Source organism: Numenius arquata, chromosome 9, assembly GCF_964106895.1.
Source record: "Numenius arquata chromosome 9, bNumArq3.hap1.1, whole genome shotgun sequence".
Classification (NCBI taxonomy): Eukaryota; Metazoa; Chordata; class Aves; order Charadriiformes; family Scolopacidae; genus Numenius; species Numenius arquata.
The window spans coordinates 5,201,156-5,218,208 of NC_133584.1; the positions used below are offsets into that span (position 1 = coordinate 5,201,156).

The 17,053-nt window shown below is 45.5% G+C and overlaps 1 protein-coding gene and 1 non-coding gene across 2 annotated transcripts; both read right to left on the reverse strand.

Annotated features, from left to right (window-relative positions):
* Positions 1 to 356: 356 nt before the first annotated feature.
* On the reverse strand, positions 357 to 13,789 carry MYNN (myoneurin). The gene is made up of 8 exons (XM_074153099.1): positions 13,747 to 13,789; positions 12,733 to 13,025; positions 9,981 to 10,783; positions 8,192 to 8,351; positions 7,323 to 7,501; positions 6,963 to 7,046; positions 6,443 to 6,529; positions 357 to 4,162 (listed from the first exon to the last, which is right to left on the reverse strand). Exons 2-8 carry the CDS (start codon positions 12,996 to 12,998, stop codon positions 3,894 to 3,896), a joined length of 1,848 nt encoding a protein of 615 aa, XP_074009200.1. The 5' UTR covers positions 12,999 to 13,025; positions 13,747 to 13,789; the 3' UTR covers positions 357 to 3,893.
* Positions 13,790 to 14,217: 428 nt separating this feature from the next.
* TRNAV-AAC (transfer RNA valine (anticodon AAC)) lies at positions 14,218 to 14,290 on the reverse strand. The gene has a single exon. It is a non-coding gene; the product is annotated as a tRNA-Val (tRNA).
* Between the last annotated feature and the right edge of the window lie 2,763 nt (positions 14,291 to 17,053).

Consider the following 17,053-nt stretch of genomic DNA (forward strand, 5'->3'; position numbering starts at 1 on the left):
TACAAATTCTGATAAAGAAATTCACTGAATGTCTACTTTAGCACAAAAAGTACATCTTCAAAGCACTCCGTAAAAAAAGCCCAAAACAAACCAGTGGAAAAAAATTAACCTAAGAGTCATTATACCAGATTGTATTTAGAATAAAGTTTTTGTTTAATTTAGTTTGAACAGACCCACAATGTTTTCTATGAGAAAAAACAGGTGTGTTTACTGCCGAGAAGAAAACGTAGCGATCCCTGCTGTGTTACTGCGCTGCGCGAAGGGCCACCGCGCGTCCTTCCACCGGGGGTTACCTTACACCACGTCCCTCCTCCTTTTGTTCTACGCCTCGCAGTTAGAAACAGGAGACACGAGGTGAGGGGAAAATTACAAAACAAGTTTATTAAAGTCTAACATAAAACACTTCAGGCTAAATATGTACAACTCCCTCCCCCTCCCAGGGGATTATAAAATTGAGAGTTGAGCTATATACAAATGACAGAGGAAAAAACTGTATATACATGAAAGATATTTTAAAAATAATTTAAACCCCCAAAAATCAATTATTAGTCCTTATCTGAACTTAATTCTGCAAGGCTTATCGATAGCCTCTCCGAGATCACTGCCCTGAAATCCTTAACTTGTCCACACTTGAAAGTTTTTTTGAAACACATGATTTCAGAGAAGTCGTCATGCTTTGTGCCCGCATTTCGGCAGGCATTTGGAAGTCAGTGTCCTACAAGGAGTTATTCTCGCCTAAGTATTTCCAAACAGCCAACTGAGAAATTTCTAGATGTAGAATAACCTACTCAGGCAAAACTTGCACCGACTTTGGCGCAAAATCGACTGAAACGGTACGGAAACAACGGTGTGACAAATCATGTCATTTCCTCTAAGTTATCGTTAATGGAATTATTAAAATTTTACCTTTCATTTTGCAGGTAGGTCTCAAGAAGGAGATGTCTGCCTAAAACGATTCCATGCGTTCCCACGTTAATCCCTAACAGAAATTATCAATACTGTTACAAACCTTGTACCTCCAAAATGACCTCAGAATCCTAGGAATTAGATGTCCAGCTGATTTCCATGCATCTACTGACAAAAGGTACAGACCAGACCTGCTTCTTCAGGTCCTACAGCACCCAGCCTGAAAACACCTACAATTCTTTTTTTAATATATATATATATATTTAAAATCTATATTCTAGTAAATGAATACAGTTCATAGAGATCATACCTCAGCAGCTGAGATATCTTCATGAAAGATGAGGATAAAAATCAAGACTCTCAGATGGGGACTCAAGAGTGCAGGTCACTAAATTATTGCTTTCAGACAAAACTATAAGTCTGTGTATTCTATTAAGAAAGGTTAAAATTGTTGTCTTGTAAAAAATAATGGTTATCTTCTTGTCTATAAAGAAAACTAAATGACTAATAAAGCAAGTGTTACTGTTATAAGTATCTAAACAAATCCTGTATAAATCTAAGCACTGTATTTTTTAAAAAAGTCTGAAATCTAAGAATACAGTAATAAGCTATAATTTTAGAAATATAAAACCAGTCCAAACAAACATTGTTATGGAATGCATTTTCTATGCAGGAATGTGATTTTTTTCTTCTATTATTTTTTCCAGAGCTAGTTCTCTCTTGCGGTCATTTATCCTGGATATGTTCATCTTCAGATACTTTTCCTCAGATAACAGCAGCATACTGTTAGTTTATCTTCCAAAGCTGTTTAAATATGAAATTTATCAATTGTAGGGTATTGTTCTGTTTCAGCATTCGTGACTAAGCCTAGCCCAAGATTTCTGCTCTGTTTTCAGAGTGAGAAAGTAAAGAAGAACCTTGGGACACGCTACACAGGGTTGGGTTTGTTTTACACAGAGTCAAGATCCTGATCTTTGTGGTTCTTCAGTCTTCAAGGGCAAGGCCAAGGAATCCTTCAGGTGCTACATGAAGAGAAGCTAAAAGAGAAGATGGGGAGGGAAGGGGGAAATGCCAAACAAACGGCCGAAAAAAACCCAAACAGAGAACTTCATCCATTGTCCTTCGCCAGCGTTAGGAAGGACATCAGCTGTAGCTGTGGCACAGATAAGCAAAGCAAATAAAGGTCGGGCAGGTGTGGGAATAATCAGCTTCACTGGACAGTCAGAGATGCCTGCGCTGAGAACGTGCCTTCTGAACACGGCTGTACTCCTTGCTCCCTGTGGCAGACTCTATCAGCAAATCGGCCATATGTTAAAGCATAAAATATGATCAAGAAGCAGAGTTTTGAACGTGCCACATAGTAAGACGATCAACACAAAGCAGCAAAAGGTCTATGACCTTACAAGTACAAACATGTAGGAAGAGGGGAAAAAAGAATAATTCTATAGTCACGCTCAGGAGTCAAGGGACCATTTGCAGAATATTTAAATGAAATCCTCCAAGAATTTTTTCACAAGTCTGTTTAATTAAGGTGCAGATTAATTATGACTCCATGTAGAACAGAATCAGTTAAGAGGTATCTCCTATGCTCTTCTATGTATCAGTGTCTGGACACAAGGCATCAGTGGAAATAAAATGCTAGCACCAAGTAAATAACCAACAAATAATATCTTTAAATGCATTGTTGGTACAGTATTATGACTGTTTCCTTACTATTTGATGATTACTTAAATAATGCTTACATTATGTTAATGGCACAAACTGGCAAAACAGAGTATAAAAGTACTCCTATTGTCAACTAGTCCTTAACTAATGACCCTACCAATATACTAAAAATGTTGCTTTTTAAAAAATTTACATTGCTAGTAATAAAACATACCTTTACATGAGTCTTGCTAGATACCAGTTTTGCGCAGTTACTGAGGACAAGTGACATGAGAAGTAAAGCAATACACAAATACTTCAATGAAAACAAAGCAGTCGTTCTCTAACAAAACCTTGCCTGGAAGAACATCAATCTGCTCTGTTGTATTTATTTTTTCTTAATGCCCCCTCGTGTAGCGTTCGCTTATTATTTTCACAGTGAAGGGCAGGATTTATTTCCTCTTTTGTACCTACTGCCTAGCTCAAGGAGAAGCACTACTGTAAAAAAAAAAAAAAAGAAAAGAGGATTATGAAGCTGTGATTCATGCCTCACAATGAAGTCAATGCATCTTTTCGTCTCACCTACGACATGCACGTTCCAGTTCTCCTTCTAAGCAAATGTTGTTGTCTATGCCAAAACCGGGGCATTTTAGGGATGTGATAAATAAATCTGGGATGAGATATAACAATGCTGGATTCACTTAAAACCCCCCAAAAGTGACTTGTTGGTAAGAATAACCCAGTAGTATCTATGCCATTAGAAACCTCTGACTTGGCACAGTACAGAAAAAAAAACCCGTAACCCTGCTTTACTTGCCTTGTCAGGAAAACAGACACAAAACTTTCTTTCCCTCAACTGCAAACGGCTACTTCTGGCAGTGATTCTTTGCAAGCGCCTCACCAGAGCACTGGGCTGCCTTCCATCATCTACCAATGCAGGAGTACAATCAAATTATGATTTTCCCCTCACACCTCTGGGTTAATGTTCTTAAACTATCAAATACGGCTTAAAGCGTCTGCTCTCAAATGGCACTGTGACACATCAGATCAGCAGGAACACGGGAAGAGATCTCCAAAATACATTAACATATTTTAACAGAGAATTCTTAAGGCAGGTGTTGCTGGAAAGGAATCCTCTCCTGGAAATCGGTGTGAATTGCAAATAGAAATTTGATTGTAGATCAGCACAATTCAACAAAAACCTGAAAGACAGCACTGCATAATGGAAATGACTTTACATAGAGGAAAAAAAAAAAAGAACAAGTCCAATTCAGAAAGTGTGTGACTGCTCGCTTGATCATGTTCATCTTACCAAATCACCTGGCTGGCTCTGCACCGCACCGTCAGTATAACTGCTGCAAGAAAATAAACTGAGGTTCTGAATATCCAGTCACAGCAGATCTTAGTAACGTTTCTGACGAAGGAGACTGACTCCCCGTCACGGGAAGCAGCATCTGATGGTCTTCGGTCCCAATGGGAAGAGGAAGTGCTAAAGACATCTCGGAGGGTTTCACATCTATGGACTCCGATAAAGGACTTTTCTGACTCTGAATGGATTCTTGTTCGTTGAAAGAATTATCAAGTGCATTAGAATCAGGGGGAGTTTCAGATCCTGGGGAAAAATAAAAAAAAAAAGACAGAAATGTTCAAAAGCTGCTCGGCAAATTCTGCAAATTCCCTTTCAACTGACTGTGAAAACACACACTTGGTGTGTCAAAAACTGCCCGGGCAGTTGGGCTACTGGTGGTTTCGATGTGCCACGAAGCCGGAACGAGCTGTAAATACGATGCAAGCACTAAGAATCACGTCCTCTGCTGCTTGTAGCATCACAACTAGGCGGCTGAGGCATTCCAGCTCCATCTCTGCTTGGCACGGTACAAAAGATAACGAATCCTTAACATCCCGGTGAGCAAAGGAGCCTTGGAGAAAATGTAATTTTGAAGGTTTTCTTGAGATTTTCCACACCAGAAAATCTAAGAACCACAGCCACATCCAAGCATCCTCTTTTAACTGAGATAGCAATGTACAATGTATCATGTATCCACAAATTTCCTTGGAAGAAAACATTTGTTAACTCCATTCCAGTCAGACCCATTACAGTTTTAATCCAGTCACTTGAGAAATTATTTTCTACTCTTAATTGAAATCACTGCTAACGGATTCCTCATTGCCTTCCTGTTTGAATGCAGTTCGCCACTGCTCTTGGACTGATTTCTGATTAAGCCACATCGGATGTTTGACCCTTTCTTTATCAAAGTGTGCTCTGAAGCCTGTTATTTCAGTGGTGAAGCACTTCTGTCTCTCCATGAGCTGACCTGCCCCGGCAGCTCTCTCAGCTCCCACTGTGGAGCTCTGCCAGGCCCTCTCCCCGCTCGCTGCTGCTCTTCTCACCTCACCCTTGCTTCCACTGGGGCCTTCTCAAGCTTTTGACGCTCAAAGACTCTTGTTTTCTCATCCTCTCCCTTGCCTGCTCCATCCGTCCCAACCCAGATGTACACAGACGCCTATTATTCCCTTTTCCGTATCACAAAGGCAAGGGAATTCTGGTTAATACACTTAAGGATGGAGAGAGAACGAGGTGCACGGAGTGAGTGTCGAAAGAGGCTGGCCATCTGAACATCTCTGTGCTTTGCACTGTAGGCAAGTAATACACGTCAAATTTCTTCCTCATCAAAACCTGGCATCTAGAATAGGAACGGAATGTATTTGAAAAGTCTTTTTAGAGCAGTAATCACAGCTGGGAACATTTTGCCACCTGTCTGGGCTTTGCTAATCCAGGTCAGACTTAGATTAACATTGATTGCATCTATAAGCAAATCTTTCACCGTTGCATTAAAAATATTCATGCCTTCAAGGTGTAAAGTAATTCACAGAATCACAGAATCTTCATGGTTGGAAGGGACCTTTGAGATCGAGTCCAACCACAAAAAACAAACAAACAAAAAAAACAAACACCAAACAAACAGAGACAAACCAACAATCTCGGGCACTAGAGCATGCCCTGAAGTGCCATGTCTACATGTTTCTTAAACACCTCCAGGGATGGCGACTCCACCACCTCCCTGGGCAGGCTGTTCCAGTGCCTGACCACCCTCTCAGTAAAGTCATTCTTCCTAATATCTAATCTAAACCTCCCCTGCCCCAACTTCAGACCATTTCCTCTGCTCCTGTCATTATTCCCTTGGGAGAAGAGGCCAACACCCACCTCTCTACAATCTCCTTTCAGGTAGTTATAGAGGGCAATGAGGTCCCCCCTCAGCCTTCTCTTCTCCAAACTAAACGTGCCCAGTTCCCTCAGCCTCTCCTCGTATGACTTGTTCTCCAGACCCCTCACCAGCTTGGTGGCTCTCCTCTGGACGCGCTCCAGCAGCTCAATGCCCTTCCTGTAGTGAGGGGCCCAGAACTGAACACAGCACTCGAGGTGAGGCCTCACCAGGGCCGAGGAACCGGTGTGCCCTGTTCACCTCAGTTACTGCCCTCATAAAGACGTACTCCTTTGATGTATTCAGAAGAGGAAAAATATTTCCTCCAATTCAGACTATGCCCTCATGTGGGAAGCTCTCACAAGTTACTAGGACAAGAAAGTAAGTATTCACAAACAGAAATTCTTATCAGCAACGAAACATTTCTATGTTGCTCAACATGCATTTGCTGTAGCAATGCAAAAGCTTGAAAATTCGTCTTGAACCTACTTTAAAGCATGGACTTTTGCTTTAAAAGGCTCGGGTACCTCGTAAAGGGATGCTTTTGGCTCTAAAGAGAGCTACTATCCAAAAACCTTTTGTTTTCTCATTTTAGGCCTGGATGAGCAAAAAAAGATAATTTATTATTCAGCACTGAAGACAAAGCAGTTGATGTAGCTTCTTCAACTTTCTTTGCACAAGGAACTCACCTGTGTGAACTTTCGTTTTGTGCTTCTTAAGGTTTTTTATATCTGTGTAAGAATTTCCACACATTTCACAGATAAATGGTCTTTCACCTGAAAAAAAAAAATAAATGGTTTGACAGTTAGACCAATCTTGAAATTGAAAGAGAAAACAGTTAAAGATTCAGGATAATGGATTTTAATGTTGTATTTTAAAATACAACTTTGTAACTATTAATTTGTCTGTGTCTGTATCCACAATAAAATTGTTTCCAGAATAATAGATTAAAACAAAGCAAAAAACCCCAAACGTTAGAAGTAAAGCCCTGATCATACATCACCACCTACGCTGCTACAGATACCCATCTGAAAAAGGCAATTAAAAAAAAATTTCACAAATATTTTCTTTAAATTATGTTAAAAGAGATACATAAACTAAGAAATGCTAAAACTTTCAAGTACAGCACAACGTGGTGTATTTTAAAGGCAAAAGGGTAAAGGCAGAATATTATTTATAGTGCAGGAAGCAGCCTGTCTGGAAACTGACCTGTATGGGACCGAAAATGTTTATTGAGCTCTCCAGAGGAAATAAAACTCTTTTCACAAATGCCACAGATATATGGCTTCTCTCCTAAAGGAAACACAAGGAGTTTGTTATTTCAATATATAAACCAGAATGCACAGAAAGTACAAATCAAAATGAAACAGAGGTAACGTCCAAGGGGAGAAAGAGCTCCCTAAACTGGAGTCAAAGGGAAACAATATGAGAACAGAGCTGAACGACAACTCCAGAGGTAACTCCCAAGCTACAAATCTCCTGCTCATCACCTATTCCAACCCCTCTGAAGGCAGCCAGTCCTCCCTCCCCAGGCCTGTTCTGGCACCGCGGTGCTCCGTCCCTCCGTACCTGTGTGTTTTCGGGAATGGGTGATGAGAGAACTTGAGACGGCAAAGGCTTTTCCGCAGCTGTCACACACGTAGGGTTTCTCCCCCGTGTGCCGGCGCACGTGGTAGGTGAGGGTGCTGGCCTGAGCAAAGCGCTGCCCGCACCGATCGCACACGTAGGGCTTCTCGCCGCTGTGCTTCCTGCGAACCAACACAGGCATCAGTGACCTCCGGGCAGAAAAGGAAGCAGCACCCACCACTAAGTAACTTTCCTCAATTAGAACTTTATCCCCAAAGTTCCTTATGCTAATGTTCTGTGAACTCAAAAAAAAAAAATATAACACCTGTGAGTTTGGTTTTGAGTTAGCAGTTTTTCACAGGAATTCACTGTCTGTTGATTCTAGGAATTAGAGCATCCATGATTTCAGTGGCAGCTGAACCGAACGACAGGCCCTGCACGTGTAACATGCACCAGGAGAACTCAGCACCTTTCGCATCAGAGTGTACTGAAAGGTAACATAACAAGGGAACATAATTCCTGCTCTTGCCAAAAAACGCAAACAGAGGTGAACAGTGAGAACTGTTCTGTTTCACTCCCCATCAAGGAACTCTCTCTTCTGCGGTGCTACAAGCAAGTTTTAAAACAAAACAAAACAAAAATCTTCACGTCATTGCCATAAGGATACCTGTGCGTAAAAATCACAAATCACTTCCCTAATGAGCAAGTACACAGATGTAATTATTCTGTTACGCAGCGTGACAGAAGTCCCACGAGAAAAGGAGTAAAAACGACCAAATTACATGAATATATAACTCTTGCTCACGCGGAGCAAGTTATTCCGTTTAAATAAACCCACGGATAAGCATTTGCAGGACCTGACTTTTGCCTACCTGGCGTGAATCTTCAGATTGCTCGAAGTCGCGAACTGCAGGTTGCAGACATCGCATTTGTAGGGTTTCTCCTCCCCGTGATGCATCCGACTGTGGAACACCAACTGGCACTTCTGAGCAAAGCCTTTGTCGCACAGTTCACATTTGTATGGCTTCTCCCCTAGTGAAAAAATAAAGCCCTCGTGCTTTTCAATCCATTACCTGACCAAAGCTCAGGTGTCTGTTCTAATACTCCTCACAAATAACATCTTGGAACATCCCGTCACCAAGTCCACTGAAGTGAAACGTGCCAAGAATACAGCAAATAGCAGAGTATTTTTGAACGCATTACCTTTTTGGGGAAAAAAGGTAGTAATATTTTTAATAGTGCCATTTTCCCCACATTATTTTTAGGATGCTACTCCTACGTTTTCAGACTTTTTGCTGGTTATGTCTATTCATGATTCTGAACATTCAAGATCAGTAAATCATCTGCTTTTTCTTGCCTGTCAAACAGCAACAGGTCTGCAACGTCCAGTCTAGTGCTCACTAATTTCTCATTAGTGTCTGCTGCAGGTGCTTCTCTGACTATTCCTGTTCTCTTAGTGTCTCATGTACAGTCTCATGTAACGGATCGTGCAACTCCGCAGTCTTAGTGACAATATAAAAGAGCTTGTCTCTGCATTTCTGTGGCACTGCACAATCAAGTGAAGAACTCAACAATTCTTAAGTATATTCTCTTCACGAAAACTTCAAAAATAAAAGTATTAGACCTCTCACCTGCCATCTAGCAACAAACACCGTGAAATTTCCTACCTACTCATGCCAAAGTTCCCAGTACAATACTCTCAAAGGCAGAAAGCGCAGCTGACGCTCCCACCAGCGAACTGTCCCTGGACACTGCTCACAAGCTCCGTCTCGCACACAAATTTTTGGTTAGTCACTGGCTGACAATATTGGAAATGCTCTCCCTCGGTTACTGAAAGAACAAGGAGTTCTCCTGCTCCTGTACCTCAACATCTCCTACTCCACCTCTTTACATCTTCACAGCTTCCTGGAAAGAGCTCCACTGCTGGCCCCAGAGTTTTCCAAAGGGGAAAAAAGAGCAAAAATAAACATTTCAATAAAATGTGATTCGCTGTTACTTCAGAATTCTGAATGCCAGCCACAGAAGGAAGAAAACTACATAAACCAGGTCCCTCTGCTGCTCACTGGGCTAAGTACAGCAGCAGAGGCAACAGCAGAACAGCTATGCCAGATCAGCCTGAAGAACAAACCAACCCTGCATCAAGTCTTCCGTCTCCAGGGAAGAACATACGAAAAGACAAACAAGCCCAGTACTTCTCCCGCACATCTTCCCAGGCTCCAGCAATTTGCTGTTCGTCATCTTTTTAAGTCAGACGTTGTCTTAACGGGTAAGTGTTCATAACTGATTTCTCTTTGATGAGTAGTTCTTGATATAACACAAACTTCTGGTAATGTTATTGAATGCGGAGATCGTAACACCATCACACATTTCACTAAATAAAATCCCAAATGCTGTAGTAATTCAGCCACTTCCCCTACCTTTTTTGAAGGCCCTATGGGAGAAGTCACCTACTTGTCACCAGATTGCATTTTTTTAAAGTAGAAACTATAATAATGTACTGAAAAATGCAGCCAGGATATAGGTACTACTCCTGTATGAGTAGCAGCAGCAAACTAAATTTCTAGAGGAAGAAGTCAGAATGCAAAGAGACCTTTTTAGCCCTGCATTCACAGGCTGTGACGACATGTCTCCACAGTCCAGGAGACAAGGCCAGCGGCTTACCTGTATGAGTTCTTACATGTGTTTTCAGCTGATTGCACTGGGTGAACGCCTTCCCGCAGAGCTGACACACGTATGGTTTCACCCCTTTGTGTATTCTCATGTGTCGACGGAGGCTACTGGCTTCTGAAAAGACTTTTCCACACGTGTTGCACACCGGCTTAGCTTTGGAGTACTTCTGGTCAAGCTCTTCCCCCGAACTCTCCAGTTGGTAAGCGTTCTTGTCGCTGGCTATGTTGGACATACAGTGCTCCTTCAGCGCACAGCTTTGCTGAGGCTTTCCCCGTTTCTGTTTGGCTGCAATAGTCTGGACTAGGATGTCCTGCGCTGCCAACGTTTCGCTTTCCACCACAGATGCCAGCTGTAGCTCGGAGTTATCGCCGCCTTGGGCAGCCTGTTCTGTGATCTGGGTGGCCAGCTTATTTGCATCCAAAAACATTTCAATGGACGTGTTCTCGGTCCCATTGTTCTGATATTGTGCAGATTTATTCTGTGTGTTTTTGGGGGAGCTGAAATTCTTCTTTCGCTTTTTGGTTTGAGGAGATTTCTTTTCTAAAGCTGTTTTCTTTGCCTGTGGTTGAACCAACTCTGCAGAAGCAGCGTCTGCTTTCTCCCGATTACTGTAATCTCGGAGAGTCAGAAGGCAAGTCTGCTGATTCATTTCAACATTTCCAGTGATACTAGATGTCTCTGTAGAAGAGGGATTGGCAATAAAAGCAAAGTCTTCCATCTTGATTTTGCATTTAGTGACCACTTCTTCTACTTTGAGATAGTCGGCAGCCTGGTGAATTTCTTTAACATTCCAGCTGCAAGAAAACAAGACAATATTGGGTGACAATATTCTGCACAAAGCAAACATTTCTTCTGTATCGGTTTTGTCAAGTACAGACAGCACAGCTACAGAAAAGTTACACTGTCGGAAGATGTAACTTTGAGAACATACACAGCAAGATCAAATCTCTTAGTGCTGTAGTGCCGCAAGACACCAGTACAATTACTCCCATGGCCCCTGCCTGCTGGGCTCTGCAGATCCACAGAACCCAGAATTTTATTTCCAGCTACTTGCCTTCTGTAGAATTTTTAAGTTAAAAGTCCAATCGTAAGTTGGTGAGGCTAAACATGGGGTCCTTGGTCCAAAAGGCTCAGAAATCACGGCAAAAAAGGATAAAACACTAGAGAACAAAATGCAAACATCGCCATTCTATAATCCTTCCACCAAAAGTCTTAAGTAATTCACAAGCAGCACATTCACCTCAGCACTTCTGTGAGGCAGGTATTAATCTTGTTTTATAAAACGATTTGCAAACAGACCTAATTCTGTATCAGCTGCACACAGACAACATTAACACCAAGGAAGTTCCTTATTTAAACTACTATGCTCTATTTTTCAGTTCCTGCAACACAGGCCTCGATGGTTTAGAAAAAAATAACCTGGAAAAGCGGCAACACCAATGAATTTATGGATTTACAGCACTTTAAAGAGGGATTAATGGTAAACAACATCATTCTAACAATCTATTACATAGTAAATTTAATTAAAAGGTAAATAACGAGCCATTCATGTACTCTCTGTACATGAATACAAGTGTTTTAGTATCCTGCGTTATCCGAGCACTGAGTTCAAAGCAACCTCTCCCAGTGTCACTCATGCACCCAGCACCACAGAAGACAACAGAATGCGCAGACAGTTGCAGCAGTCACCTAAAGGGACATAGCACAAGATGACGTGGGCAGACCTGCAGGTGTCATCTTTAGTCAAATAGTTCTCCCCGGTTAAGAACCGTACTTTCACCTTCCTCGTCTTTCAGAGATCTCAACTGCTCAGAACGAACCCAGACACTCTCCTGCTGCCGGTCCCAGACGCCCAGGACGCTGCACGCTTCTGCTCAGGTGTCATTTGCAAAGCATCAGTCGCTAACTTCACCGCACGGCCCTGCACACTCATCTGTTACCGTTAATGCTTGTAGCTAATTTAAAAAAAAAAAAACCAAATGAACACCCTGCATCTGCGTACTTAAATTATCAGGTAGGAGTTTTCAGCTATCAACAGCAACAAAGCTTTTTTGAAATGCATTTGACAGCACACATGGAGAAAGGAGATGAAATTCCCGGCTACATGCTTTTAAGCTGTCACACTTCCCTCGCGAGGGATACGTCTGTCTTTCCCTCAGAGAGAAGCACTACAAAGAATCCTCACTTTACATGGCACAACCCAACATGCACAAAATCAATGCTGTAAGAGGGGAAACGCTTTTTCTCTGACTCATTTTGTGCACTGTTATACAAGGCTTTAAGTAACAGACCATGCAAATTCTAACAAACATAGTTTTTTTTTAAATCGTGCCCATGATCATCCATTCCTCAGACTTCAGTCCCTAGTGCATACACAGTTTCTGCGTGTCCTCTGCAAAAACAGGACTTCTACAAACCCAATTCAGAAAGAATACACTTATCTTCCCTCCCTCGGTGAGCACACAGGATTGTTAATTCCTTCCAATCCAGACCAAAAACTCAGAAAGTGAAACTATTGATCAGTGAAACATCAGACAACACACTTATGTTTTGGCACTCACACACCATGTGGTATTTTAAAACATACAAACAGGTGATCTTCAACTTGCCAATATGTATCACACCTGCTATTATTTGTCCTTTCAGAACTTATTACACAAAAAAACCAAAAAAACCCAGTACTGCCTTAACACGATGTTTATTTCCCTATTCTCTTTCCCCCTTTAATAGCAGCGTATGTTACCTGTCAAGGTTTAAGTTTCCCGTATAAATAAATTCCAGGAGCTTTTGGAATCCATCAGCTTTCACTTGAGTCTGATCCAAAACAACGTTACTGTCGGACGCATCTCTGTAAAATGCACCGAAGTACTCGCTGAAAGAGGCCAGCACGTTTCTGTGCGCTTTGAACTGGAATTCACCAATAACGACGGTGCAGTCGCAAAGGAAGCCGGCTTCTCGCTGCTTGTTCAGTCTCTCTAAAAGGTGCTCACAGTGATGGGAATACTGCATTTTGATAACAAGCCTCTTTGTTCTGATCTGGGAAAGCAAAAAAAAAAAAAAAAAAAAAAAAATTTAAAAAAAATATTGATTTACACGCAAGATTTATCTTTGTTTTCCCCCCTAACAGAATAAGTTAATGATTACAAAAGACTCGGTGTTCGAATCCTGCGGGATAGTTTGTGTAGTAGCGCTTCTGTAGGAGGTGCAGCCAGACGGGTGGATCCTTCTTAACCTGGGGAGCTGCTAATTATAGAGGCAGCACAAGGGGGAGAGGGCAGAGACGCGAGTACCCCCCTCCCCCAGCTGAGAGGATTAGCTCGCCTAAGCTTGTGAGCTGTCGTGTCAAAACCGGGCTCCCAGGAGCACGTTGCTCCACCCGAGGTTGGGACCGAACGGGGCGGCGGGGGCGGCCGCACCGGGGGACACGGCCCCGCTCCCCGCCGCAGGGACCGGGGACAGGCAGACCCCGGGGGGAACCGAGCGGTCACCGAGACCGGGGGGCAAAGACCGCCCGGGCGTCAGGGGAGCAGACGAGGCAGCGACGGACCACGGGCAGCCGCGGCCCCCCCAGCTCGGCCTGGCCGCGGGACGGGACGGGGCCCGCAGCGACCGACCCCGCTGCGGCCCTCGACCGGGCCCGCGCCCGACCCCGCCACCCGGTCCTGGCTGACTGGGCGCCGCCCGTGCCCCCGGCGCTGCCCGCCCCGTTGCGGGCGCCTCCAACCCGGCAGAAGGGGGGCAGCGGCGCCTCACGCACCTGCAGAGTAGAAGGGAAGAGGCGCCTTCGCCTCAAGCCGCCATGTTCTGATGACACCGCGCGCGCCGCTTCCGGGACGTGGCTTCCGGTGTCCCGCTGCTGAGAGGGGCTGGGGGTCAGCGGTGGCACCGGCAGCAGAGCGAGAAACGGGGACGGTGCCATGACCCGTCCCCCTGAGGGGAACGGGCAGGGCTGGGCGGCGAACAGCTTCCCAGGAGGGTCGGGGTGGTGTGGACTACACCTCCCATGATGCAGCGCGCAGCAGCGGGCCTCGCCATTAGCTGCGCGAGGAGCGGTGCATGCCGGGAGATGTAGTCGCCTTGGACAGTGAGGGGGAACAGAGCCGGTGGGACTGGAGAGCCGTAACACCGGGCGCTGGTGGGGGTGATCTAACACGGCGTCGGTCATCGCCCTACACCCCGGGTCGGTAAATAAAATGCATGAGAGGATGAAAAAAGCCACACCGGCTGGTGTTTCCGCCCGGTTTCGAACCGGGGACCTTTCGCGTGTTAGGCGAACGTGATAACCACTACACTACGGAAACGCCGCGTGCCCCTTACCTCACGGCGGCGCTGGTAATAGCGGGCCGCCTCAGCCCGGCCTCAGCCTTCCCGGGGCGCTGCATCACCCGAGGACCCGCACAAGCGCGCACACGGAGGAAAATTCCAACAAAAGGAGCTGGCGAGCCCCGGGAAATGGGAGGAGCAGGGAGGGACAAAGATCTTTGCCCTCCGGCTCCAGATAACAAAGGTGGGATGAGCGGGACAAACAGGGCAGAGCTGCCAAGGAGAGGTGTAAAGCACAGCGGGAACAAAACAGGGCGGTTTCAACGTGTTTCTGTCAAAAATCAGAATAAGACAGTGCCAACCAACGAGGGGAAAGGGAGTCGTTTGGGTAACAAAGCAACAGCGAGAGCACAGAGTGTGTCACCTCAGGCTGCGTCTCCTTCGCAGGCCTCTTGCCTCAGGCTGCGTCTCCTCCGCAGGCCTCTGGCTACAGCTGGAGCTTGGAACATGAGGAAGTGACTAATCCTCCTGGATTTTCTGGTACAGCAGGCACTGAAATGCCTGATCTTGGAAGGAGCTATAGCTTTATAACTTAGCTTTGCCACCCTCTGCAAAGGGAAACACAAGCCAAACCCCAGCCGGTGGGAGGAGGAATAAGAAAGGCCAAGAGAAATGAAATAGGAAAGGCTCCAGGAGAAAGCAGTGACAGGGAAGGCAAAGGGGAAACAGAAGAAAGTTGGAAGCCAGCAGTGGCAATATTCCATGGAGTTTGGCAGTGGCAGCTGCAAGATTTCTTAACACTCCTGCCATCACCATGCAGAGGTTTCTAATAGCTGCAAGGATGTGCATGTAAGAGATGCCACAATAGAGCATTTGGGAAAAATGAGCGTCCTTATTAGCTCCTTTCATGCGTGCAACATCTCTCAGGTCCACATGGAAAAACTCTTGTGGGAACGCACTTTGTGTTCTTAGTGGCACAGTCAAAAAAACCATCACAAAAGTCACCATCACAAGATCCGTTGGGCACAACTGTAGCACCCAGCGTGAAAAGGGTGAGATTGCAGCCGCTTCTCTGCCCGATCGCATATTGCCCCTATATTAATAACACCCGTTTTGTTCCTGCAAGGTCTTCAGCAGTCCCCAAGGATTACATTTTAATAATTAAGAAGAAATTAATGAAACACAGAATACAAATTAACTGATGAATATGTATTATTATCGATATAATAATATGTTCGGTCACTGCTTGACAACCACAGTTAAGGAAGGTCCTGTTTAAGTAACACGCTATAACCTTCTCTGAGGAGCAGGATGGTCTCCGCTCTCCCAGCTGCTGAAGTTGCCTGGCCTGTGAAAGGGACAAATATCTTCCCAGCATTTTTTTTTTCAAAACAACACGCATAATTTAGCGTAGGAGCAGTGCTTTTTCCTAACATCCTTCACCTGGGACACCCCCAGACTACCCTGACCAAGGGGAGATGCTGGTGTTGCCAGGGAGGCTGGGCTGGAAGAGGTCTTGTCCAGTGCCGCTGCATTTTGTTTGATTCCTGTAGGTACCCGAAAGGGCGCGGGATAATCACACCCTGGGGAGATGGGGAGGCTGAGGGGAAGAATGTCTATGCCCTAAAGATGAAGAGTAGTGAGCAGACAGTGATTCTGACTGAGGAACCACTGGTTAAGCCAGAAAAACCGGAGTAGCTCTTCCCTAAGCACATGGACGGACCAGTGTCTGTCCAGGCTGGGCTCACACTCTGGGCTTCAGCCCTCAGCACAGGCTGTGACAGACTCCGGTTACGGTGTCACCCACAGTCTTCGAAGGCTACTGCTTGCTCCGTGATGTTCTCCAGCTTGTCCTGGCCAGTTGTGGTCCTACAGAGCACCTGACGTGGAGGCTGAAAGAAGGCAACACTTCACGAGTCACCACAGTCGAGGAGCTCCTTGTACATAAAAGAAAAATGATGTTGTGTGTGCCTGAGCCTCGAGGAAGAGATGACTAAGAATCCTAGTGAAAAGGTGGAAAAAAACTTACCACCTTCCCGGTGGCCGTGAAATTATGGTTCAGAACCAAAGGTTTCGTTGTCCCGAAACCCTCTTTCACCCTCCGGAGGTCGGCGCAGAGTCATCGGGGGTTGACAAGCTCTGCTCCAATTCTGTCACGACCGAATCATCGTCATGTGTTCTTAGTCCAAGGATACATCGTTCTGTAAAATGTGTTTTTAAAGAGGTTCCTTACCGGAACACCGGTGTCCCGTATACCCACAAGTAAAGTCAGGAAGACCGAGAGCTCCACGCTCTTGCTTCCAAAGCGCAAGAATCATCTCTGCAAAACCGTGTGGCCCCAAACCGCCCTGTTTTTCCGTGGAAATCTCAGGGTCAAAAAGCAAACACGGGAGAACCGTTCTGAGGAAGGTGACGCAGCAGAGGCGGGACAGCTGGCAACCCGGGCCGGGAGCAGGTACCGCAGGGGGACAATACGCCCTGCCCAGGGGGATATCACAGAGGAGATGAACCCCCTGTCCCAGCGGCGTGCAGGGGGCTGGCGCAGCCCTGCTTCGGGGGGGACCGGGGGGATTCTGGGCCTAGTTCCTCACACAAGGGTCCTCGACCGAGGCAGGCAGGGCCTGGATGAGGGTCCCAGCCCCCAAGTCCCAGTGCTAAACCCTAAGCCCCAGCCTCCAGGTTCCCCCTCCGAGCCCCAGGCCCGGCTCCGGGTGGCGGGACCCAGGCCCCGGCCCCGACCCCGGCCCCCGCCCCGGCCCCCGCCCCGGCCGCAGCTCCCGGTCCCAGGGAAGGGGCGGGGC

Bases quoted from the DNA above. Each gene is read 5' to 3' on its own strand.
- MYNN (XM_074153099.1), bottom strand. From the start codon at position 12,998: ATGCAGTATTCCCATCACTGTGAGCACCTTTTAGAGAGACTGAACAAG. The intron at 10,784-12,732 runs GTAACATACGCT...GTTTTCTTGCAG, and splicing joins GGAAACTTAAACCTTGACAG to CTGGAATGTTAAAGAAATTC. The intron at 4,163-6,442 runs GTGAGTTCCTTG...ATTTTTCCCCAG, and splicing joins CAAAACGAAAGTTCACACAG to GATCTGAAACTCCCCCTGAT.